Source organism: Cervus canadensis, chromosome 11 (assembly GCF_019320065.1).
Source record: "Cervus canadensis isolate Bull #8, Minnesota chromosome 11, ASM1932006v1, whole genome shotgun sequence".
NCBI classification, from domain to species: domain Eukaryota; kingdom Metazoa; phylum Chordata; class Mammalia; order Artiodactyla; family Cervidae; genus Cervus; species Cervus canadensis.
Genome location: NC_057396.1, coordinates 77143948 through 77167774, shown reverse-complemented (window position 1 = coordinate 77167774; position 23827 = coordinate 77143948). Strand labels below are relative to the sequence as shown.

The 23827-nt window shown below is 51.9% G+C and overlaps 1 protein-coding gene across 4 annotated transcripts in view; it reads right to left on the bottom strand.

The window, feature by feature from the left end:
• Positions 1-23827, bottom strand: part of STX3 (syntaxin 3) — a 42079-nt gene that overhangs the window by 9393 nt on the left and 8859 nt on the right. For 3 of the 4 annotated variants that reach the window (XM_043481389.1, XM_043481391.1, XM_043481390.1), the window contains exons 2-5: positions 14314-14397; positions 4470-4569; positions 3641-3715; positions 2548-2615 (exon numbers count right to left, since the gene is read on the bottom strand). In XM_043481389.1, the coding sequence (XP_043337324.1) occupies positions 2548-2615; positions 3641-3715; positions 4470-4569; positions 14314-14397 (327 nt within the window). Of the gene's footprint in view, positions 1-747; positions 809-2547; positions 2616-3640; positions 3716-4469; positions 4570-14313; positions 14398-23827 lie in introns of those variants that run through there. The other variant, XM_043481392.1, reaches the window with a different exon arrangement.

Genomic DNA, 23827 nt, shown 5'->3' with positions numbered 1-23827 from the left:
AAACTAATTCAAAATGATACACGCACCCCAGTGATCACAAGAGCTAAATTATTTACAACTGCCAGGAGGTGTAATCCCCCCAAGTATCAACCAACAAAGGACTCGATAAAGAAGATGTGACACACACCTATACATACATGGACAGTGAATACTACCCAGCAATTAAAAATGGAAATCTTGCCATTTGTGACAACCTAGATTGATCTAGAGGGTATTATGCCAAGTGAAATAAGTCAGAGAAAGATAAATACTGTATAACATCTTCCACCTTACATGCGGAATCTAAAAACTACAACAAACTATGAATCTAACAGAAAGGAGGCAGACTCACAGATACAGGGAAGAGACTGCGGTGACCAGTGGGAAGGTGCAGAGGGGACAGACGGGTGGGGGAGAGGGAGGCACACAGTCCTGGTGTCAGATAGGCTCAAGCATGCATTTTCCAACAGGGGGATACAGCCAAGATGGTGTAATAACTGTAACTGGAAAGGAACCTTTCAAAACTGTAAAAGAAATCAAAAAGAAAAACAAAAGAAAAAACCAAAGACCAGGTACAAGACTCAGTTTTTTTTGCTTCCTGACTTCACACCACTGGGAATGCCAGCTCACCTTTTCAAAGCATGTTTTCAGTATCTGTTAACCCGTCTTGCTGAATTCACAGAGTAGCTGAGGCCAACGGAGATACTCTGGGAATCCCAGAGGCCCTGCCCGACTCCCCTCCACATCCAAAGACCTTTGCGTTCTTACTCAAACTGATCGCCCAGCGTGTCCTGCTTCAAATTTTCTTGCTTCTGACTCAATGCTTCTGACTCTCCATCAACAGCCCTGGTGCCTAAACGCAAATCATCACTTTTATTCCTTGCCCACTTCTCAGCATCAAGCCCCAACAAACGTTTTTCCTTTGCCAAATCACCAATATCTACACTTGTTTAAACCCACCATCACCAGGCAAATTCAGGCCAAAATCATTACAAAAACCCAATGAGAGACCCACCCGCCCCTCGTCTCTTCCCCAGGCTGATCCAGTTTTCAAATGGCTACCAGGTTATCCTAACAGACTGCAACCCAAAGTAAATGCATACCAGCTAGTTGATCAGATCCAAACTCCCGAGACCACAGTCAAAGGCCCCTGGAATATGGCACTGGGTCCTCCACCGAAAACTGAACACCCCCTATCCTGTGCAAACTCTTGTCTCTAGACAGACTGTTCTCTTCACGTCTGCCCCTACCCACCCGACTACACACACCACTCCTGCCCCCGTGCCCCCAAGAATAACCTCTCCCTGAGCCTGCCCATGTCGGCATCCTGCCCATCCAAGGCCCAGCCTCCTCTGGGCACCTCAGTCTTTCCAGGCGCTTCCGGTGCTGGGCGCACAAGGACTGATCCCGTCTTCCTACCCTCTCTCCTGCGGGTCCTATGTCATGGCTGCCTTGTGACACTGGAACATCATGCCCGTTCTTCAGGGAGAAGGATCATATCTTTGATGACCACCAAACAGACTGACTCCAAGCTGGACAACTGACGACCAACAGTCTGCAGAAAGACGACTTCGGTTTCCTCTCCTGTAAACCAAGGAGGCCCACTACACCCTCACCCGTGCTCTGGGAACCTCGGGCGCCTCCTGAGAGGACGTGTGGTCTCAGCTCTGTCCCCCACTTCGACCTGGGCAGCTCCCCTCTACCAGTTCTTCACACTGAGTTCCAAATAAGGTTTGGTTGGTTGGTTGTTTTTAAAGATCCACAGCCAGAAAAGGGAACTAACTCTCCTACACTGTTGGTGGGAATGTAAATTGGTGTCACTATGGAGAAGAGGATGGAGGTTCGTTAAAAAACTAAAAATAGAGCCTATTATATGATCCGGCAATCCCCCTCCTGGGCACAGATCCAGAAAAGATGAAAACTCTAATTAGAAAAGATACAAGACCCCAGTGTTCACCGCAGCACTATTCACAATAGCCAAGAGATGGAAGCAATCTGTGTCCATCAACAGATGACTGGATAAAGAAGATGTGACATGTATATGCAATGGAATAATACTCTGCCATGAATAAGAATGAAATACTGCCATTCACAGCAAGGTGTATGTACCTAAAGAGTATCTCACTTAAATGCGGTAAGTCAAAGACAAATGTCATAACATCACTGGTATTAAGTATGTGGAATCTAAAAACTAATACAAATGAATTTATTTACAAAACAGACAACAAACTTACAGTTACCAGAGGGGAGGTGGGGGGATAAATTAGGAGTAGAGGGTTAACAGACACACACTACTATACATAAAACAGGGTTTACTGTATAGCACAAGGAACTATATTCAGTATCTTGAGATAACTTACCATGGAAAAGGATCTGAAAAAGAAATACACATATGCGTGTATGTGTCATAACTGAATCACTTTGCTGTATATCTGAACCTAACACCATATTGTAAATCAATTCTACTTCAATAAATATTAAAAAATAAAAATAAAAAAGGCTCCACAGCTAAGGAAAGAAAAATTAAAAGAGTGGAATAGACGGTTGTTAGGCCAAGGAGAATCTCACCTGGGATTTGCGGATCCGAAGGTCTGCCGAAGACCGCACCTCGTCCCCCTCAATATGCTGCTCCATGCCTGGGTGGGAGAGAAGGTTGCTCCAGCAACGCGGCCCCTGCTCTCCGCCAAGAAACACCGTGCGATGCAGCCCCTCTCTCACACACACGCCGGCCCGGGACACCAGCAGCAGGCAGGTCCTGTCTCAAAAGCCGGCTCACGTCTGGGCCCCAGGACACGCGCTCCACGACCTTCAGCCCAAGGTCCCCCTCGGCCACGTCCCAGCGCAGCAGTTACCAGCACGAGTCTCCCCGTCCCCGAGAGACCCGGCTCAAATCCCCGCCCTGCCGCGTCCGTGTCCCCCGGAAAGGCCGCGTGCCCCCAGAGTTCCCGCTCTCCGGGCTGTGAACTGGGAGCGCAGCAGGGCCCCCTCGCAACGCCAAGGTGACATCAAACGCGAGCGCGCAGCCGGCGCGCCCGGAAGCGGCCGCCGCAAACCTCCGCCCACCGCCAGGAAGACAGGCAGGACGGACCCACGCGGGCGAAGAAGTGACACCTCAGGCTCGGCAACGCCGCTTTCCCGCCCGGACCAGCAGCACGCACGCATCACCAGACAGTGAGTGGGGCGAAACGCAGACAACAGCCACAGGCCTAAGGAAGTTTCCGAGCTCGCAGACGGACTGAATCTATGACAGCGGCCTCGCGGGACCCTGGCCTAACTCGGGGGTGGGGGTGGCGTGACGGGAGGTGCACCTGGTCCCCGGGAGATGCCTGCAGCCTTCATATCACTAACACCTGTTCCCACGCACGCAGGTGCTGGGAGAGGAAACGGGAGCAGGAAAAGGCGAGGGACCGCGTTAAGGGACCCGAGCCACCAGACATTCGCCAGCTGAAAGCACACTTCCATTCCCGTCCCCAAGCTTCAGTCCTCGCCTCCCCCAGCCACAGACAAAGTTCTGGGGCTGTCATCCGTCATTCCAGAGACAGAGCCCAGGTCACAAGCAGACATGCCATGCACTATGTCACCCCTGAGGAAGTTCTGCTCCAGGAGGGCCGGACCCCAGGCGTGAGATGCTGGGGGGCTGCCTCGCGCTTAGCCCGCTTACTCTTCAGCTTGTTCCGGACATTGTTCGCCCTCTTCTTGATCTCGGCAGTGAGCTGCTCCAGGTCGTCCTTGGTTTCTGGGTAAACAAAGGCCAGCAGAATCAGTCAGAAGAGACTGAAGGCTTCATCAGCGACAACAATCGCTGGAGGAGGTGCGGCGCTTTCTCAGGCGCCCAGGGCAGTACATATCCCGGGGCTCCCCAGACAGCGGTCATTAGAACGCAGGAAGCTTATTGTTTAAAGGCATTTTCCCAGGCACCCTGGCCTCGACCTACAGAATAAAAACACGTCGTGGAAAAAAAGGAGGGACTGGGGAAGCGTTTCAGGCAGAGGAAACAGCAGAGGTGCCGGGGGCAGGGACGCGGTATGCCAGCAGCAGTGAGTCCCCGCCAGTCACGAGAGGGACTCGGGAAGGAGCAGAAGGCCCCGCCAAGTGGGGCCGTGGGAAGCAGAGGTGATGGGAGCGTCCCTGGGGATCCAGTGGCTAAAGTTCCACGTTCCCAATGCAGGGGGCCCGGGTTCGACCCCTGGTCAGGGAACCAGATCCTCCAGGCCCCAACTTAAGAGTCTGCATGCTGCAGAAACAGCAAAGATCCCACGTGCTGCAACCAAGAGCTGGCGCAGCCTAATAAATAAATAGATGTTAAAAAAAAAACAAACTTTTTTTTTTAAAGGTGACAGTAGCGGGGCAGTGTGAGCAGGACAGCGTGGAGGAGGGTGGGCGGTGACGCGGCACGCACCCTCCCCTCTGCTCACAGAGGGACACCGAGGCCCAGCCCAAGGCCGGCGGCGCGGCGGCGGGTGAGCCCGCGCCGCACTCACTTCACTCACTTGGCTCGGGGATGGGCGCAGAGAGGATGACACTGTAGAGCCTCTTCGCTTCCTCCACGTGCTCGGAGATCTTGTCAATATTGACTCGCGTCTCCTCGATCTGTAAGTAGAGAGACCACAGCCTTGGCGTCAGGAGAGAGAACCTGGCCGCAAACAAGGCTCCCCGCCCAGCGTCGGGGCTCGTGGAAGGAGACGGTGATGCCGGGCAAGCCTTCTGAGGCCCACCGACCCCAGAGAGCACCCCGCCCACTGTCAGAGAAAGGCGTGCCAACAGCCGTCTGCGAGGCTGCGTCTTCACTGCTCCCTGGGAAGAAGACACTGCCCACCTCGGATGGAGGGTCCCGGCCGAGTCAAGAAGAGCCAGGAAAAGCAAGGCAGCATCAGAGGGAAGGGTCAGGACACCAGGCAGGTCCTCAGCTGCTCTGGAAGTAGGAACAACATGGGTGAGGAGGAGAGGCAGGGAGAAAGGAAAGAGGAAAAGTGAAAGGGAGAGAACAAACCTAGAGGGTGAGAAACAGTGAAGAGTGAGGGGAAGAGAAGGAAACGGAGGGGAGGGGAAGGGAGGGGAGGGGAAGCGAGAGCTGAGGCGATGACTGTCCCGGCCGGGAGCCGCAGAGTGCCCCTGGACCCGTGTTCCAGGAAACGCCTCTCACCAGCTGCCCGCCCCGGACGGCCGGACCCGCTCCTCTCTGGCTCCTGACTGCCAGATGTGCAGGGGAAAGTCCCAGAGCCTCCCTGGAGGTCCAGCGGTCAGGACTCCCTGCTCCCAGCGCGGGGGGCCTGGGTTCAATCCCTGGTCGGGGAACTAGAGCCCACGGGCTGACACCAAGCGTCTCCATGACACAGCTGAAGAAGCTCCCACACGCTGCGGCTAAGACCCGGTGTAGCCAGATGAACACAAAGAAAGCAAGTACTTGGAGCCATGCCTTATTCCCGCATGGGCTCTGCCGCCCGCGTGTTAAGTTCAGCCTCCGCTCCATCTGCACAGGCACCAGCTGCCCCGGCCCCCCAGCCCCCCGGCCCCTGCGGGGGTGGCTTGCATCGAAGAGACCTTGAAGCCTCCACGTCCACCTGCCTGCCCTCCACAGCGAGGGGCACGCCAACACGGCCACAGTCAACAAACAGAAACCTCATAAGATGCCACACAGGAGGGTCTTAGCCCCTGAGATGCAATGGAAAGTCAATTCACAATGCAGCTTCCAGCAGCCCCTTCCTCCAGTGAATAAGCCACTTCTTTCAAAAAAAGGAAAAGAAAACCTGATCACGGCTCTGCAACTGGCAAAGAAAGCAGGGGAAAGACACGCGTTCTCTCTTTTTATATTTACTCATATTTCTGGCTGCTCTGGGTCTCCGTGTGGTGTTCAGGATTCGCACGGCGGTGGCGTCTCTGGCTGTGGAGCACCAGCTCTAGACGCAGGGGCTCAGCAGCTGCAGTCCCGGCTCGAGAGCGCGGGCTCAGGAGTCCTGGCGCACGGGTCAGCTGCCCCGCGGCACATGGGGTCTCCCAGACCAGGGGTCGAACCGGCGTCCAGCCATCTCATCCTCTGTCGTCCCCTTCTCCTGCCCCCAGTCCCTCCCAGCATCAGGGTCTTTTACAATGAGTCAACTCTTCGCATGAGGTGGCCGGAGTATTGGAGTTTCAGCTTCAGCATCAGTCCTTCCAATGAACACCCAGGACTGATCTCCTTTAGGATGGACTGGTTGGATCTCCTTGCAGTCCAAGGGACTCTCGAGAGTCTTCTCCAACACCACAGTTCAAAAGCATCAATTCTTCGGCACTCAGCTTTCTTCACAGTCCAACTCTCACATCCATACATGACCACTGGAAAAACCATAGCCTTGACTAGATGGACCTTGTTGGCAAAGTAATGTCTCTGCTTTTTAATATGCTGTCTAGGTTGGTCATACCTTTTCTTGCAAGGAGTAAGCGTCTTTTAATTTCATGGCTGCAATCACCATGCAGTGATTTTGGAGCCCAGAAAAATAAAGTCAGCCACTGTTTCCACTGTCTCCCCATCTATTTGCCATGAAGTGATGGAACTGCATGCCATGATCTTAGTTTTCTGAATGTTGAGCTTTAAGACAACTTTTTCACTCTCCTCTTTCACTTTCATTTTCACTTTCTGCCATATGGGTGGCGTCATCTGCATATCTGAGGTTATTGATATTTCTCCCAGCAATCTTGATTCCAGCTTGTGCTTCATCCAGTCCAGCACAGACAGAACCTTGTGCACCAGGACCCAGGAGAAAGGAGCAGTGACCCCACAAGAGGCTGACCTAGACATGCCCGTGAGTGTCCAGGAGTCTCCGGTGGAGGCGTGGGTCGGCGGTGGCCTGCTGCTGGGTCAGGAGCACTGAGTGCAGCAGCCTGTGCATGGGACCTTTTGAAGGAGGTCCTCATTATCCTCATTACCTCCACCATAGTTTGACCCCAGGTAAATAACAGGGAGGGAAACAGCCCCACCCATCAACAGAAAATTGGATTAAAGATTTACTGAGCAAGGCCCCGCCCATCAGAACAAGACCCAGTTTCCCCCCAGTCTGTCCCATCAGAAAGCTTCCATAAGCCTCTTATCCTTCTCCATCAGAGGGCAGACAGAATGAAAACCACAATCACAGAAAACTAACCAATCTGATCACATGGACCACAGCCTTGTCTAAGTCAATGAAACTATGAGCCATGCCGTGTAAGGCCACGGAAGACGGACGAGACATGGTGAAGAGTTCTAACAAAATGTGGAGAAGGGAAAGCAAACCACCTCAGCATTCTTGCCTTGAGAACCCCATGAACAGTATGAAAAGGCAAAAAGACAGAACACTGAAAGATGAACTCCCCAGGTCGGGAGGTGCCAATATGCTACTGGAGATCAGTGGAGAAATAGCTCCATGAAGAATGAAGAGATGGAGCCAAAGCAAAAACAACACCCAGTTGTGGATGTGACTGGTAATGGAAGTAAAGTCTGATGCTGTAAAAAATAATTTTGCGTAGGATCCTGGAACGTTAGGTCCATGAATCTAGGCAAATTGGAAGTGGTCAAACAGGAGATGGCAAGAGTGAATGTCGACATTCTAGGAATCAGTGAACTAAGATGGACTGGAATGGGTGAATTTAACTCAGATGACTATATATCTACTACTGTGGGCAGGAATCCCTCAGAAGAAATGGAGTAGCCATCACAGTCAGTAAGAGTCCGAAATGCAGTACTTGGATGCAGTCTCAGAAATGACAGAATGACCTCTGTTCGTTTCCAAGGCAAACCATTCATATCACGGTAATCCAAGTCTACACATATAAGTGCAATCTAAAAACGGGCACAGATGCCCCTATTTGCAGGGCAGGAGCAGACACACAGGTCGCAGGCACGCGCAGTTCACTCCCTTTTGTGCATCTGCCAGGTAGCCAACGCCTGGGAAGGGCAGGGCGAGCAGGAAACCTAAGTGCCGAATCGAAATATCCAAGCGCTGTTTGTCTGTGTGTTCAGGTTCTTCTAAAGAGACGGACATCACCCCGCACAACGATGTCGTTAAGAACTAAACCCGACTTAACCTACACCTGTCCCAGAGACAAGGCCCTTCCCCGGACGGCTGTGGCGGCCCCATCGCTCCCCTTCTTATGCACGAGAGCACTGCAGCGCGACGTGACTGAGGATGTCAGTCAAGGCCGTGACGGCAGCAAGAGGCAAAACCGAGGTCTGACCCCAGCATCTCTCAGATCCAACCCCGTCTCCCGGACCAGGTGAGGGTGCAAGAACCACGCTCATCTTCTCCCAGGCCCATGTGTGTCCAGCCCGTGTCAGGTGGAGGTGTGGAATCCACTCACCATTCCATGAGACCGGCTCAGCGACCTCTGATAAACATCACAGGCCTTCTTTTCTCTAACCAAGGCTCCCTGGAAAGACCTTTTCTCCAAGGAGTGCTCAAGAAATGCTGTTGACCGAGGGAACCGATCCAAACATTTTTCTTTCTTGAATCACCATGCTAAATTTGCAGCCGATACATCCTCAATGCCTACTTATTGTATGTTACTTTCTGAAATATATTGGTGGTCCCTGGTGGTCCAGTGGTTAAGGATCTGCCTTCCAGTGCTGGGGACATGGGTTTGATCCCTGGTTGGGGAACTAAGATCCCACAGGCCACAAGGAAACTCAGCCTGTTGTGCAACAGGTACTGAGAGGGAAGCCCGCACACCGTAACGAAGGGCCCGTGCACCACAGTGAAGGGCTCTGCGTGCTGCGGCTGAGACCCAGCGCAGCCAGACCAAGGAAACAGTCAGTGATGGGCCCCGTGGTCACGGCACAAACCCTTCCGTCTCCTCACTGAGAGGGGGCATCTGTGTAGTCCTCTCTTGAATCAGGCAGGCTCATGACTGCTTCGGCAACAGCGTACAGTACAAATGATGGGCGGTGTGACTTCCACAGCCGCCGGGCCTGCCTTGGAGCCCCGAGCTGCCTCTACCAAACCAAAGACCCTGAGTCCAGTGTGCTGAGAAGCCCAAGCCACAGAAAGAGGTGAAATACAGGTCTCCTCTGAGACACCCTGGTGTCTCCTTTAGGCACCAGACGCCCGAGTTAAAAATCTCTGAGATTCCAGACTCTGGCTAGTCAAGACCCCAGAAACTGTGCAGCAAAAATAACCCACCTCTGGGTGTTCCCTGGTGGTCTGGCAGTTAAGATTCAGTGCTTTCACTGCTGGGGCCCAGGTTCAGTCCCTGCTCAGGGAACCGAGATCCCGTAAATCACAGAGCAGGGCCACAAAGAAAAAAAACAAAAACCTCCACTGGGCCCTTGTCTGAACCCTGAATTCCTAATCCACAGAATCCCTCAGTATTACAGAAAGGTTATTCCACCCCCCTAACTGGCAGACTGATTTGTTACATAAGCAGATACAATCAGAACAGACACCATCTCTCAGGCAGGTCCTGTTTCCTCTAAAACTTCATCCTCTCTGCCAGTGAAGAAAAAGACCAAGGGAAATATGCAGACAACTGCGAATCAGACAAAAATCTAAGGTTTACCACTTGCTAGACCCTGGCTTAGTCAGCCTGTGAGGCCTCAACACCCAAGGGTCAATTCCTTTCTGTAATAACTGGGAGGCGAGAGAAATCACTGGAGTTTCACAGGGCAAAGTACATTTTGAAAACCTCCTGGTCTTGTGACTGCACCTGCACCTTGCAAATGCCTCTCTGACCATCTGTGATTCACACCGTCAGTCCTTGCAAATTACCAGGGGTGACCTACTTGCTGGAAGCAGTCCAGAAGTCCAAAAGATAAAAGTCTTGTGTACTTTTATCATGAGAGGACATTCACAGGCAATCCACTCTGCTCCATCCTGCAGGAGGTACAGGCTGTGTTCCTCAGACACGTAAAGAGGGAAACCTTTTCACTTCCCCAAACCCCCATTATCTGGGATGCACTTTAATCCACCTTCCAGGATATTTCCAGACCACATTCTCCAAAGCAGACTTTGTGATATATATATATGTATATATACATATGCATGCATGCTAAGTCACTTCAGTCGTGTCTGACTCTGTGTGACCCTATGGACAGCAGCCCACCAGGCTCCTCTATACACAGGATTCTCTAGGCAAGAATACTGGAGTGGGTTGCCATTTCCTTCTCCAGTATATATACATATATACATTAACAAATATACTGGGGAACAGAATGGTGAAAAAACTTAAATTTACTGAAGACAAACTTACTGTAGGTCACATGCTGTGCAGGTATAATAAAAAAAACTTTGATTATTATACAGTCAAATCAAAGTTATTACAAAATCAAAATCACTGTGGATGGTGACTGCAGCCATGAAGATACTTGCTCCTTGGAAGGAAAGCTATGACCAACCTAGACAGCGTATTAAAAAGCAGAAACATTACTTTGCCAACATAGGTTGGTTTAGTCAAAGCTACGGTTTTTTCAGTAGTCATGTATAGATATGAGAGTTGGACTACAAAGAAAGCTGAGCACTGAAGAATTGATGCTTTTGAACTGTGGTGTTGGAGAAGACTCTTCAGAGTCCCTTGCACTGCAAGGAGATCCAACCAGTCCATCCTAAAGGAAATCAGTCCTGGGTGTTCATTGGAAGGACTGATGCAGAAGCTCTAATACTTTGGCCACCTGATGCAAAGAGCTGACTCATTGGAAAAGACCCTGATGCTGGGAAAGCTTGAGGGCAGGAGGAGAAGGGGATGACAGAGGATGCGATGGTTGGATGGCATCACCGACTCATCAGACATGAGTCTGAGCAAGCTTGGAGAGATAGTGGAGGACAAAAGAGTTGGCGTGCTGCAGTCCTTGGGGTCACAAAGAGTCAGATACGACTTAGTAACTCAACAACAACAATACCGCTAGGCCTGTTCTAGAGGAAAGTGGGGTTGAGAGCAGTTACACCACTTTTCCAAAGCTACACCACGGTCATGAGCAGAGCTGAGACGCAGACCAAGACCCGTGCACCGGCTCCCTCCTGTCTCTGCCCAGAGACAGAGCCTCCAATACGGACCCTCTCTGCACCCTATTAGATGTGAAAGGAGGACGTTAACCTTTACCACAGTCCCTTGCGAGCACTTTCTGAGTGCTGGCTCCTTTCACCCCCAACTTATCTATCAGGTGAATATTTTTCTCCCCATTTCACAGCTAAACCCACAGAGACTTAGAGAGGTTAAGACATGTGCCCGATAGAGCATCTAAACAGACATTTCTCCAAAGAAGACAGACAGATGGCCAACTAGGCACATGCAGAGATCTTTAACATCGCTAGTGACCAGAGACATGGAAATCAAAACTACAATGAAATATCATCTCATACCAGCCAGAATGGCTATCACCAAAATATCCACAAGTAAATGCTGGAAAGGATGTGGAGAGAAGGGAACCCTCCTACACTGTTGGTGGGAATATAAATTGGTAAAGCCATTATGGAAAACAGTATGGAAGTTCCTTAAGAAACTAAAAACAGAGCTACATATGACCCTGCAATCCCACTCCTGGACATACATCCAGAGAAAAACATGATAGGACATTCATATTTATATGAGGAAATGTAACGGATTTCCTCTATTCAAAAGGATACATATACCCCAGTGTTCACAGCAGCATTGTTTACAATAGCCCAGACATAGAAGCAACCTAAACATCCATCGACAGAGGAATGGATAAAAAAGTGTGGTACATATATACGATGGAATATTACTCAGCCATGAAAAGGAACGAAATCATTTGCAGCAACATGGATAGACCTAGAGAGTGTCATACTGAGTGAAGTAAGTTAGACAAAGAAGGAGAAATATCGTATGACATCCCTTATATGTGGAATCTAAGAGGAAATGATACAAATGAATTTACTCACAAAACAGAAAGAGATTCGCAGACTTTGAGAACGAGCTTATGGTTGCCGGGGGAAGAATGGGGGGAGGGATAGGTAGGGAGTTTGGGATGGTCGTGTATACGCTGGTGTACATATTTAAAATGATAACCAACAAGGACCTACCGTGCGGCACATAAAAGTCCGCTCAGGGTTACGTGGAGGCCTGGGTCAGAGTGGAGTTTGGGGGAGAATGGTTACATGTCTATGTATGGTTGAGTCCCTTCGCTATTCACCCAGAACTATCACGGCATTGTCAATCAGCTCTGCAAGTGAAGTGAAACTTAGCCGTGCCCGACTCTGTGACCCCGTGGACTGCAGCCTCTGTTCACAGAGTCTGCAGGCAAGCATACTGGAGTGGGCTGCCATTCCCTTCTCCAGGAAATCTTCCCAACCCAGGGATCGAACACAAGTCTCCCGCACTGCCGGCAGATTCTTGACCCTCTGAGACACCAGGGAAGCCCATTAATTAGCTATACCCCAATACAAAATAAAATGTTTAAAAAAAAGACACGTGCCCAAGATCACACAATTAGCGGCAGATAAGGAATTAACTCCAAAAGAATCATGCTCTTTCCAGCCAAGCATGCTGTCCCCTTCTCCACCTTAAATATGATGGGGCCTTTTTTTTTTTTAATGATAGAAAAGCATTTAAGAAAGAGAAAGCAAGAAGAAAAGCGGCAGCCCCCCGAGACCTTGTTAAGTCTCCAAAAATAACTACCTTCCATCTGGCGCCAGATAATGCTTTCCAGATGTAAGATCCTCACGTGACCTCAAGGGATCCTCGGGCCAGGCTTGAAAGTAAGTTCTGCTGTTCCTGATTTCCAGAGCAGGGATTAAAGCCCAGCTGGGTTCAGGAACTTGCCCAAGGTCAGCTGCTATTTAAAGGCTTGAGGGAAGACTCAGACCAGGTCGTGGAAGCCAAGGCGCACCCATCTGCCCACCCAAGGAACACTACCTCTCGGGTCCCCTCCTACTGGGTTAAGAGAAAAGGGAGGACCCCGTTACTGCAGAAAGTCCTGATCTTAGGAAAGAAATCAATGTAACTGGTTCTCCGAGGCAAGAGCAGGGCGATGAGCGGCAGCAACGTCACCCAGCTCCTCACGCCCACCCCCAGCACTGAACTGAAAGAGCTTTTCCTTCCAGGGTCCACACCTAGAGCAACACGGGACTCATAAATAACTCAAGCACCGTCTGATCTCGTTATGACTCCTCCAGCAAAGGGACGGGCCCACCCACAGGAAGGGTGGGGTGCAGTCCGGGCTAACTTCCCAATCAGGCACGCACACGCGCAGGCTCACCCCGAAACCCGCTCTGACCCTCACAGATGGGTGGCAGGAGCCATGGGGCCCGGATCCACTTGGAGAAGGGCGAGGGGAGGCTCCCCCACACCCACACCTGCCCTGCAGAGACGGCGGGACGCCTCTCCAGACACAGCAGGAGAAGCCTGAATGGGGAGAATGCAGTGTGGCGACGCAGGCCGGACCGGCCGCGGTTTGATTCGGGCTTGTTGAAACACCTGTATGGCAGGTGCTCTGTGAACCTTTCAGAAACATGAACCCGTTTAATCCTCCTAACAGTCCTTTGGGGAATTATGTTATCAGTCTCAATGTACAGATAAAGCAAGCAAGCCTGTGAAGGAATGTTCATAAAAACGGCAGCTGTCAGGAACAGAGCTGAGTTTCTTTTTTTACATGGGTCATTCATTTTTAAAGTCTTTATTGAATTTGTTACAATACTGCTTCTGTTTCATGTTTTGGTTTTTTAGTCATGGGGCATGTCGGATCTTAGGTGCCCCCCGACAGGAGAGCAAACCCGCCTCCACTGCGCTGGAAGGTGAAGTCTTAACCACCGGACTGCCAGGGGGAGTCCCCAGGGCTGAGGCAAACCCAAGCTCTCCATCACTCACGTCTTCCACAGCACCTTCCAGCAGGACCCTCTATCTCGAAGACCATGTGAATCTGTACACACAGGCCACCCATTTCTGCCTCTGCTGAATTTCAAAAAACCTAAACTGGCAGTTTCTTGGTTTGTGAGTTATTACCAGAATTAAATCAAAGGGACTGAAGTTTTGGTAACAACAATTCTGATCTATCCCAATTACAGGCCTAAAAAGACAATGAAATGCATTTTTTTTCTTTTTCTTACATTCGTGGCTGGGTCCCCTGGGTTAGTTCTCTATCTAATTTCTGTACTGTAGGCAAGACAGGATATCATGAAAATGTTATCATGACCGTAAGACTTTACCAGCATCTCTTTGATGTATATAGTGTACCTTCTGCTGGGTTCTCAGTAAGATTAGAAGTCCACGTCCTACCCAGTAATAGGAGGCTCTCCTCGCAGCCTCTCAGTCGGGCTCCCCACCCCAGGAAAACGCTTTCCTCTGCTGCCCCTGAAAGACCTGCGGGCTTTATTCTTGCCTGAGGAAGCTGTGTCTCCTTACGTCCATTCAGAAGAAACACAGCGGAAGGGCACCCACCTCGGAGAAGAACTCGTCCATGAAAGCTGTGTTGTCAACAGCGATCTCGACCTCGTCGGCGTCGTCATCCTGCGTCAGCTGCTTCTGTGAGGGACAAAAAGGACAGGGTGAGACCAAGACCCCCAGAAAAGCCAAGAGCGCCGAGCGCGCGCTACGCGGCAGGACTGTATCTGCAGTGCGTGTCTCACACACGTGACCTTCAAACCTCAGAACAGCGCTGAGATGTAACAACCTCTCATGTACTCTGAGCTTAAATCCTAGCTCACCCCCAAAAATGTGTATATGTGTGTAGCTGAATCGCCGCTCTGCAGCAGAAATTAACGCAACATTGTAATTCAACTACAGGGAGCTCAGCTGGTGAAGGATCCACCTGCAATGCAGGAGACCCCGGTTCGACTCCTGGGTGGGGAAGATCCCCTGGAGAAGGGATCGGTTGCCCACTCCAGTCTTCTTGGGCTTCCCTGGTGGCTCAGCTGGGAAAGAATCTGCCCACAGTGCGAGAGACCCCAGTTCGATTCCTGGGTTGGGAAGATCCCCTAGAGAAGGGAAAGGGTACCCGCTCAAATATTCTGGTCTGGAGAATTCCATGGACTGTACAGTCCATGGGATCACAAAGAGTTAGACATAACTGCCTTTCAATTAAATAGAAAAAAAAGAAAAATACCAGTCAATCAATCGAGTCCAGGTTTCCTCAGCTATAAAGGGCTAATCATAACACCAGTTAAATCACAGGTTTGTTTACAAAATAAATGAGATAAAAAATACATAAATAAATGAGATGATGAATATAAAACACTTTCAGACAGTGCCTGGCATACTGTAAGTACTCAATAAACATTATGGTTTTTTTGGGGGGGGGGGTGGTAATGATGGTATTGGTGCTGTTATTATAACTTATTCCAGTTGGAGACCCTAAAACATTTAAGTAACTTGGCCAAAATCACACAGCTAAAGTGTTGGAGACGAGCAGATTCCAGCCCATCGTTTGGGTCTGGATCCCGTGTTTCTCACCTGCTCTCCACGATGTTCAGGTGCATGACCTACCCTACCAGGGACACACATTAGAACAGTCCCGATTCCTCCAAAGCACCAGCTTCAAAGCCTCACGGTGGGAGCAAACCTTTTCCTGTTTTCAGCAACTACCTATTGTAAACAAAGCAGCACCAGGAGCGCTCCCGGTCAGAGCTGCGTTCCCAGGAAACAAGCAGCCCTCCCCGCCGCCTCCGGCACCCCGGCGACCCCAGCTTTCTGAACCTCATTCAACCACCTCCGCAGGACCATGACGTGGCAGCGAAAGGAAGCGCCCCCATTCCCACCCGCCCAAGGGCCCGAGCGGCTTCTGCGTTCTTCCCAGACGTCCCCCCGGGCCGGGCTGCTGCGCTGCACACAACACCCCATCTCCAGGCGTGGGGGAGAAGGGGCTGCCCGGGGTGGAGGTGGCGAGGGGGGTGAACCTCGATACCGGCTTCTCCACCCACTTCAGGGGCCTGGGGCCTCCTAAGACAAGACATGCCACTCTCAACACAGGACTCCATGGGGAGGCAAGGCTGCCAGGGCCCCCGTTCCCTCCCCAGCTGCCATCCCGGGAATGGGCTACGGCCGATGCAGTTCCCAGAACTTCCCCTGAAATCTGGGGCTCTCAGCCCTCTGGGGAGCCGCTGCCTTTGACTGCCGACCCCCTCATCTTGGGCTTCCCCAAGAGCTCGGTGGGTAAAGAGTCTGCCTGCAACGAAAGAGACCCGGGTCCAATTCCTGGGTGGGGAAGATCCCCTGGAGGAGGAAACAGAAACCCATTCCAGCATTCCTGCCTGAAAAAGCCCGTGAACAGAGGAGCCTGGTGGGCTGCAGTCCCTGGGGCCGCAGAGAGGCCGAGCGCCCCCACCTCGTTCTCTGGCATGCCTGCAGCCTTCAGCAACCCGAGGGTCACAGCTTCGTGCAAGGACGTGAACATCAAGGACGCCGCTCTGGCCCCACAAGCATCTTCCTGACACTTGGGACTGAGCTCATGAGAGTTCACTTCCCAGGATTAAAACTCCCAAAGCCTAGTGGGCCTGTGCCCAGGTAGGATGCTTCCCAATCCCAGGCCCTTTCCTGAAACCAAATTCATTCCTTAAGAGTTCAGTCAAATACTATTAGGTATTTAGATATTGTTTGATCAGGTACTGTCATCTCCTTCAGTATTCTTTAAGATTTTGTGCTCAAGAAAAGGAAAATAAAAAAGGGGGAAATGCCCCCAAAATGGTCTAAGGGAAAAAAAAATGTCCCAAAGCCTAACAGAGCACACGGGCCCCCTAAGATCTGGCTCCCACTCACATTTCTTTTTTTAATTGAAGGATAATTGTTTTAAGGAATTTTGTTGTTTTCCATCAAACCTCTACATCAATCTGCCGTAGGTATACATGTCTATCTACTCCATGATGCGTCTCTAGGCCAGGCGCTGGGAACCCCTCTGGGCCAGGCGCTGGGAACCCCAAAATGTTTCTGGACACACCATGCTTTCATCTCGCCAAACTGTCATCCGAGGACTTCTTCCTGAAACGCATTTGTCCAGCTGGCAAAATTTCATTCAGCCTTTAAAATTCAATCCCAAACAAACTTCTCTGTCTCCCTGATCCCCACCTCCTGCAAAATTTAAAACCTCCCTGAGCTCCCAGTGCATCCTGTGCAAACCCCCTTCAGTCCCACCCCGCCCACCATTAATCACCCCTTCCCTACCGATCCTTCCCCACGGACCTGAACTCCCGGAGGGTCAGGGCTGCCTTGGGATTTGCCTAGAGAGGACACTTGGAGTGTGTGCCTGCCCAGAACACCTTCCTTTGGGAAGGTACCTAACCTCCACCTTCCCCACATGATTCTGGAAAAGTTATCAGTCCCCACGCGGGCTCCCTGAGGATTCTGAATTGTGAAATGAACAGAACCAAATCGCCCTCTAGCAACACCCAACAGAGATGCTACCCTCATTTCCGCCTTCCCTAAGCCACTCCTCGGCTCAGAGCAAGCTCTACGGATCTTCCGCAGTCTTCTTTCAACAGCACTCTTGCAATACTGCTTTTCACTCATTTAGCCAGAAGCTTCTGTCACTTGCAATTAAAATGACTCACACTTGGACTTCCCTGGTGGTCCAGGGGTTAAGACTCTGCGCTCCCAACACAGCGGGCACGCGTTCAGTCCCTGGTCAGAGAAGACCTCGCAGGCCGCATGGCAAGGCCAAAGAGAAAAAAAAATGAAATGAAATGACTTGTGGTTCAGTTCAGTTCAGTCGCTCAGTCATGTCCGACTCTTTGCGACCCCATGAATCGCAGCATGCCAGGTCTCCCTGTCCATCACCAACTCCCGGAGTTTACTCAAACTCATGCCCATCGAGTCGGTGATGCCATCCAACCATCTCATCCTCTGTCGTCCCCTTCTCCTCCTGCCCCCAATCCCTCGCAACATCAGGGTCTTTTCCAATGAGTCAACTCTTCGCATGAGGTGGCCAAAGTATTGGAGTTTCAGCTTCAGCATCAGTCCTTCCAATGAACACCCAGGACTGATCTCCTTCAGGATGGACTGGTTGGATCTCCTTGCAGTCCAGGGGACTCTCAAGAGTCTTCTCCAACACCACAGTTCAAAAGCATCTTGTGGTGGTAGTGGTTTAATCGCTAAGCTGTGTCCAACTCTTGCAACCCCACAGACTGGCCCACCAGCCTCCTCTGTCCATGGAATTCTCCAGGCAAGGATACTGGAGCCGGTTGCCATTTCCTTGTCCGGGGGATCTGCCCAACCCAGGGATCGAACCGTTGGCTCCTGCGTTGCAGGCAGATTCTTTACGGCTGAGCCACCAGGGAAGCCCTGAAATGACTAGTACTTGTCGTTAATTAACCTATTCCAAACGTATAGCGGGCACGCACCACATGCTGAGAGGTAAGGAAAACTGAATCGATTGAGTTTAGAACCCCCACCGAGACCGGCAGCCTGGATCCACCCAGCAGTTTCTAAACCTTGAGATAAAATGCTGCTTTTACCAACTATCATCAATACCTGGGCCTCTCAGCGGACCCCAGGGGGCTCCATCTCCCAAGAAGGACCTCCAAGACCCTCGCTAGAAAACAGGAACCCGACCTTCCTGCAGGAAGGCGATTCAGTGCACCCCTGTTGAGACGTCCCTCTTTTGGAGGTGTTACAGAGACCCCCACTGGGGAAACACCCCAGGTTTGTGAATACACACGTAACTCAAACATAGACACACAAGTGTGCCCACTCAGTTTCATTCAAACAGGCAAATGCACTAAGGAAGTGAGGTGAGGCTGCATCATGGATGGACTCAGAGAAGTTTCTGGAAGCTGGGAACAACTATGTCCTGGAGCGTGGAGGCAGGCATGAGCCATCCGCCATGATACGCACGAGAGGCCTGGCCTTCGGACAGGGACTCCCCACCTGCTGGCTTTGAGCAGGCACCTCCAATGAGACGATGCCCGAACTGGGGGAAGAAGGAAGCCTTGGGTCACCCACAGCTGCGATTCAAGGCCTGTCATTTCACTTACCTGCGGTGAGGCCTCCAACAAGTTCTCTGACTGCTCTGAGTTTTTCTACTGCTAAGTGGTCATAACACCACACAGCCTGTGACTAAGAGGTTTGGAAGAGCTCACCCGTGGGAAGCTTCACACGGCACCCAGCAGCGCATAGTGAGGGTCTGCTTCCCCACCACCCAATCGTAAGGACGTGCGGTCTAAACGGACAGCAAGCGCTCACATAAAGTCTCAGTCAAGGTCAGCTCTGCAGCAGCAGGACTGCCAGTCTGCAAGCAACTCCATCTCACGTTGGGCGTGCGTGCGTGCGCAGTCGTGTCTGATTCTCTGTGACCCCGTGGACTGTAGCCCGCGAGGCTCCTCTGTCCGTGGGATTCTCCAGGCGAGAGCACTGGAGTGGGCTGCGAGGCCCTTCTCCAGGGGATCTTCCCCACCCAGGGATCAAACCCGCATCTCCTGCAGGTTCGGCATCTTTACCACTGAGCCACCTGGGAAAGCCCCCCATGCTAGTCACTGAGGCTCAGGGGCTATTGATTTACTTGGCTCGACACCTCTGAGCCTCAATTTCCTTACCTACAAAACAGGGGCAACAGTGTCCAGCAGGGCTTTTGTGAGGATTAAATAAGGCGATCGCTTTAAGGTCCTCACATGATGAACAGCACATGGCCGTTGTTCAGCCGCTCAGTCGTGTCTGACCCTTCGTGACCCCATGGACGGCAGCACGCCGGGCCTCTGTGTCCCTCACCATCTCCCACAGTTCATGTCCCCTGCATCAGTGATGCCATCCAGCCATCGCATCCTCTGATGCCCTCTTCTCCTTCTGCCCTCAATCTTTCCCAACATCAGGGACTTTTCCAGTGAGTCAGCTGTCTGCATCAGATGGCCAAGATACTGGTACATGGTAACGTCTCAGTAAAGCAACTATACACAAGATCTAGCAAAGTCATCGCTACAGCTTTCATCTGGATCTAAGTACTCTTAAACAGGAAAGAACAAAAAAAAAGATACAGAACGTTAGAGCTGAAAGTAACCCTGCAGATTCTATCATCAAATTCTCTCACTTAAGAGATGGGTAAACCAAAGCCCAAGACCAAATCATGAGCTATGGGAAGAGCCGGGAATAGAATCCAGGTTCCTGGACTCCCATCTGCCCAGGACGGGGAAGTTTTTCCTACAGTTCTTCCCACTGCAGCGAGCTGCCCCCAGAAATGACAACGATGGCAGCAAAGTTCAGCCCAGATGAGACAATTCCAGGAAGCGGCCATTGGCCCAGGTCATCTGAGCCACGTGCCAGTGGCATCGGGGTTTCCCTGAGGACAGATCCGCCCGATCCTGGGCGGGGGTCCTTCCCTTCAGACGCAGGGGTGCTCTCACAGGGGCCTTGGGGCCTCGGGAGCCCCAGGGCCAGCAAAGCACGTGATGCGCCTTATCTCCGGCCGGCGGGACTGTGCGCCGCCCTGAAGGGCACCGGGGCATCTTTATCGAGGCGTGTGGCAACAGGAACGTTACAGCAGCTGCAACAGCTGAGAACGCCTGCCAGCACCACGCGCCCGCCACCTGCTTCCTCTTCCCGGACTCCTGCCCCTCGCCTGCCAGGAGACACGCCGTGCCTCAGCCGCATGGGGCTCACCTCCGTCCCCCACCCCTCGCCCCCCGCCCGGGCCCCCGAGCCCCTGAGGACGGCAGGGCCGAGCCGCCCTCTCTGCACACAGTGGGAGGGGGACACAGACCCAGGACTCAGCGCAACATGCAATCCCACTACCCGCCTGACCGCGTCTCAGCCGCCTTCTCTGTGGGCTCAGCCTGCGGGCCCCCATCACCGGCTCCTCTCAGGGGATCGTTTCCCACCCGCAGCCCGTGTCAGTTCAGTCGCTCAGGCGTGTCCGTCTCTGCCACCCCGTGGACTGGACCGTAGCTCGCCGGGCTCCTCTGTCCATGGGATTCTCAGGCAAGGACACTGGAGAGGGTTGCCACGGCCTTCTCCAGGGGCTCTTCCCGACCCAGGGATCGAACCCGCGTCTCCTGCTTGGCAGGTTTGCCGCCTGAGGAGCCCCTGGGAGGTGCTAGGTGGCCACCACCCTCTGGCTGAAAGCGGGGCTGGGACAGGGCACTGTGGGGGCCTCAGGCCGGCGCTGGTCCCCACTAAGCCTCGGTTTTCTCACCAAGTAAGGAGCTTAGCTTTCCAATGCGACTCTGGGGACCCCCAGGAGATCTCGGGGACGCCTCAGAAACCCCACAGGGAATTCGGGGTGGGGAGAGTCAAGCCCGCATCCCCTCTTCCACCTGCAGAGCTCCACCTTCATCTGCTTTTTACACTGAGGTTGAATACACGATTTCACTTTCAGAACGAGGCCTCTTGCCAAGAGAGAAAGGAAGAAAGAGAGAGAGGAGAGAAAGAGATGGAGCAGGAACCCCACCAGAGCACGTGAACGGAGCCTTCTAGAGAAAAGGGAAAGAACACGGGGTCCCCTCCCTCCTTTCCGAGGCAAAGCATGGCTGAGTGCACATCCAAATCACCAGCAATTCCTGAAGGGTCCTTACAAGTCAGGGTGTCAAGGGGGAAGGGACAAAGAGACAGGGGGAAAGGCCACCCCAAGTGCAGAGCTCTCTGCTTACAGGCTCTCTGATGCCCCTCCCGCGGTGGGTGTCAGGCCTAGGGAGACTCAGCAGCCCTCGGGAAAGTTTCAGGGTGAAGGAGATGACAACAGAAAGGGGGGACCAGCAGCCCGGCCTGGGGAGGCACGTCTGGGCCCGATGTCCCCCCCGGGAAAAGACCGTGGTCGGCGGGCCGGGCCCTCCGGCTGCTTCCTCCTCTCCACGTGGAAAGAGCTCTGTGCTTGGGAGACTCCTGTTTATAGACCCAGATCTTCACCCACTGAATCTGGTTCAAAGAGACAAGGACGTGGGATTCTCCTTGTCCCTAATGCCTGCCTCCCGCCCAGCCTCCTTTCCAGAATGAGGGGTTGTGGATTGCCAAGGACAAATACCATCACATCCAAGGCCTCCAAACACACACACACACCCCTGCCTGGGCCCAGCGTCTGGTTTTTCCAGTCTCTCTTCTCCAATGAGAAGCCAGAAAGTCTGAGTAAGTGTCAGCTCTCAGCAGGCACTCAGGGCTCTCTGTTCCCCATCTGAGAGTCAGAGGGACCTTCATCAACGCCCCTTCGCCCTCCTAAACCGAAACCTTCCTGGAGGGGACGTTCCCCTTTCTGCCTCTTCCTGACACCCTGCCCGATGAATCAAGAGGAAACGAAGCGGCATCCTGGGTGAGCCTCACGCGCTCACTTTCAAGACGTGGTTCTAGCTGAACAGTCTGAGGCAAGAACTGGCCCCATTTGGAAATGAAGACGTTGAGGAATAAACTCATCACCAGATTAGCCCAAGGCCACCAAGTCCCTAGACAACTGGACAAGCCCCAAAGCCCCAGCTGGCTGAGCTCCAGGCGTTCCACCGTCACGATGATAAGAAGGGTATTTTGTTGCAGGCACTCTCATGGTTTCAAACATAATATTTGCTTCTCACGGCAGCCCCAGGAGGGACACGGATGACACCCCTCTACAGCTGAGATGGCTACTTCATGTGGTTAAATGGCTCGTCCCAGGTGACCCCGCTGATAAGGAGCAGTTAGGGCTCAAATGCAGGGCTGCGGAAGCCAGGGCTCCCGGCTCTCACCCTCCACACTGTCTGAAGACGCCCTCCCCAGGCCAGCTCAGAAACACACCTGCAGTTACTTCAGGGACGCTGCAACATCGATGAAACTGAACTGGACTCATCTACATGCAGGAATGAAAAAGATTCCAGTGTCGGGACTTCCCTGATGGTCCAGTGGCTAAGACGCTCAGCTCCGAGCACTGGGGGCTCGGGTCCAATCCCCGGTCAGGGAGCCAGACCCCACAAGCCGCAACTGAGAATTCGTACGCCACGTTAAAAGATCCCACCTGCCGCAACTAAGGCCTGGGGCAGCCAAATACATAGTATTTTTAATTTTTTAAAGAAACATACCAGTGTACATAAGCCCACAGACATGCGGGTTTGCAGAGATGCAGATGACTGCCTCGCCAAAGACCCAGCTGTGTGACCTTGATCGAGTGGCCTAACCTCCCCAAGACTCAGCTCCCCGCGTGCAGCAGGAGTAATCTGCCGGAGCTGCTGTGAGGATTAAACCAGTGAATGCATGTGAAGCATTCAGAGCGAGGCGGGTACAGATTAAACTCCCAAGACTATCAGTTTTCTCCAACATGAGTTTCTGCTAAAGATGCAACCCTAACGCCAATTCTCAGAAGCTGACAGCAGGTCCCTTAGAATGGACTGACATCCATTTGAATGAAGTCATCTCTCTACATGTGCATTTAAAGAACAGAGCTCTCTGTAAATTTTGCTTCTGCTAATTCTCAAAAATGTTGACCTTTACTACTCATCACTCATTTCTAAACAGTTGTCATTTCCACTTTGGTTTCTTTTGAACCCATGAGTTATTTAGAAAAGTAAGTAAACTTTCTAAATCAGTTCAGTTCAGTCGCTCAGTCGTGGCTGACTCTTTGCGACTCCATGGACTGAAGCACGCCAGGCCTCCCTGTCCATCACCAACTCCCAGAGTTTACTCAAACTCATGTCCATCGAGTCAGTGATGCCATCCAGCCATCTCATCCTCTGTCGTCCCCTTCTCCTCCCACCTTCAATCTTTCCCAACATCAGGGTCTTTTCCAATGAGTCAGTTCCTTCTAAATACATTAAGAATTTAAATCTTCAAAGTGGGTAAACCCAAGGAGAGCTATTATTGCATAGTTAATTTCTAACTTTATTATATTGTCGTCAGGGAACAAGTCCAATATGACTTAATATTTTGTGGAACTTAGCATTTTATTTGTGTGTTAGCACATGGTCAGTATTTTTTAATCGTCTGTGAAGCTTGAAAAGCTCCTGCACTCCATTTGTTGGACACAAAAATCATCAAGGCGTCACCCGCACCTGCTGCGTTCATTCCTCTGCTTTTGTTGGGCAGG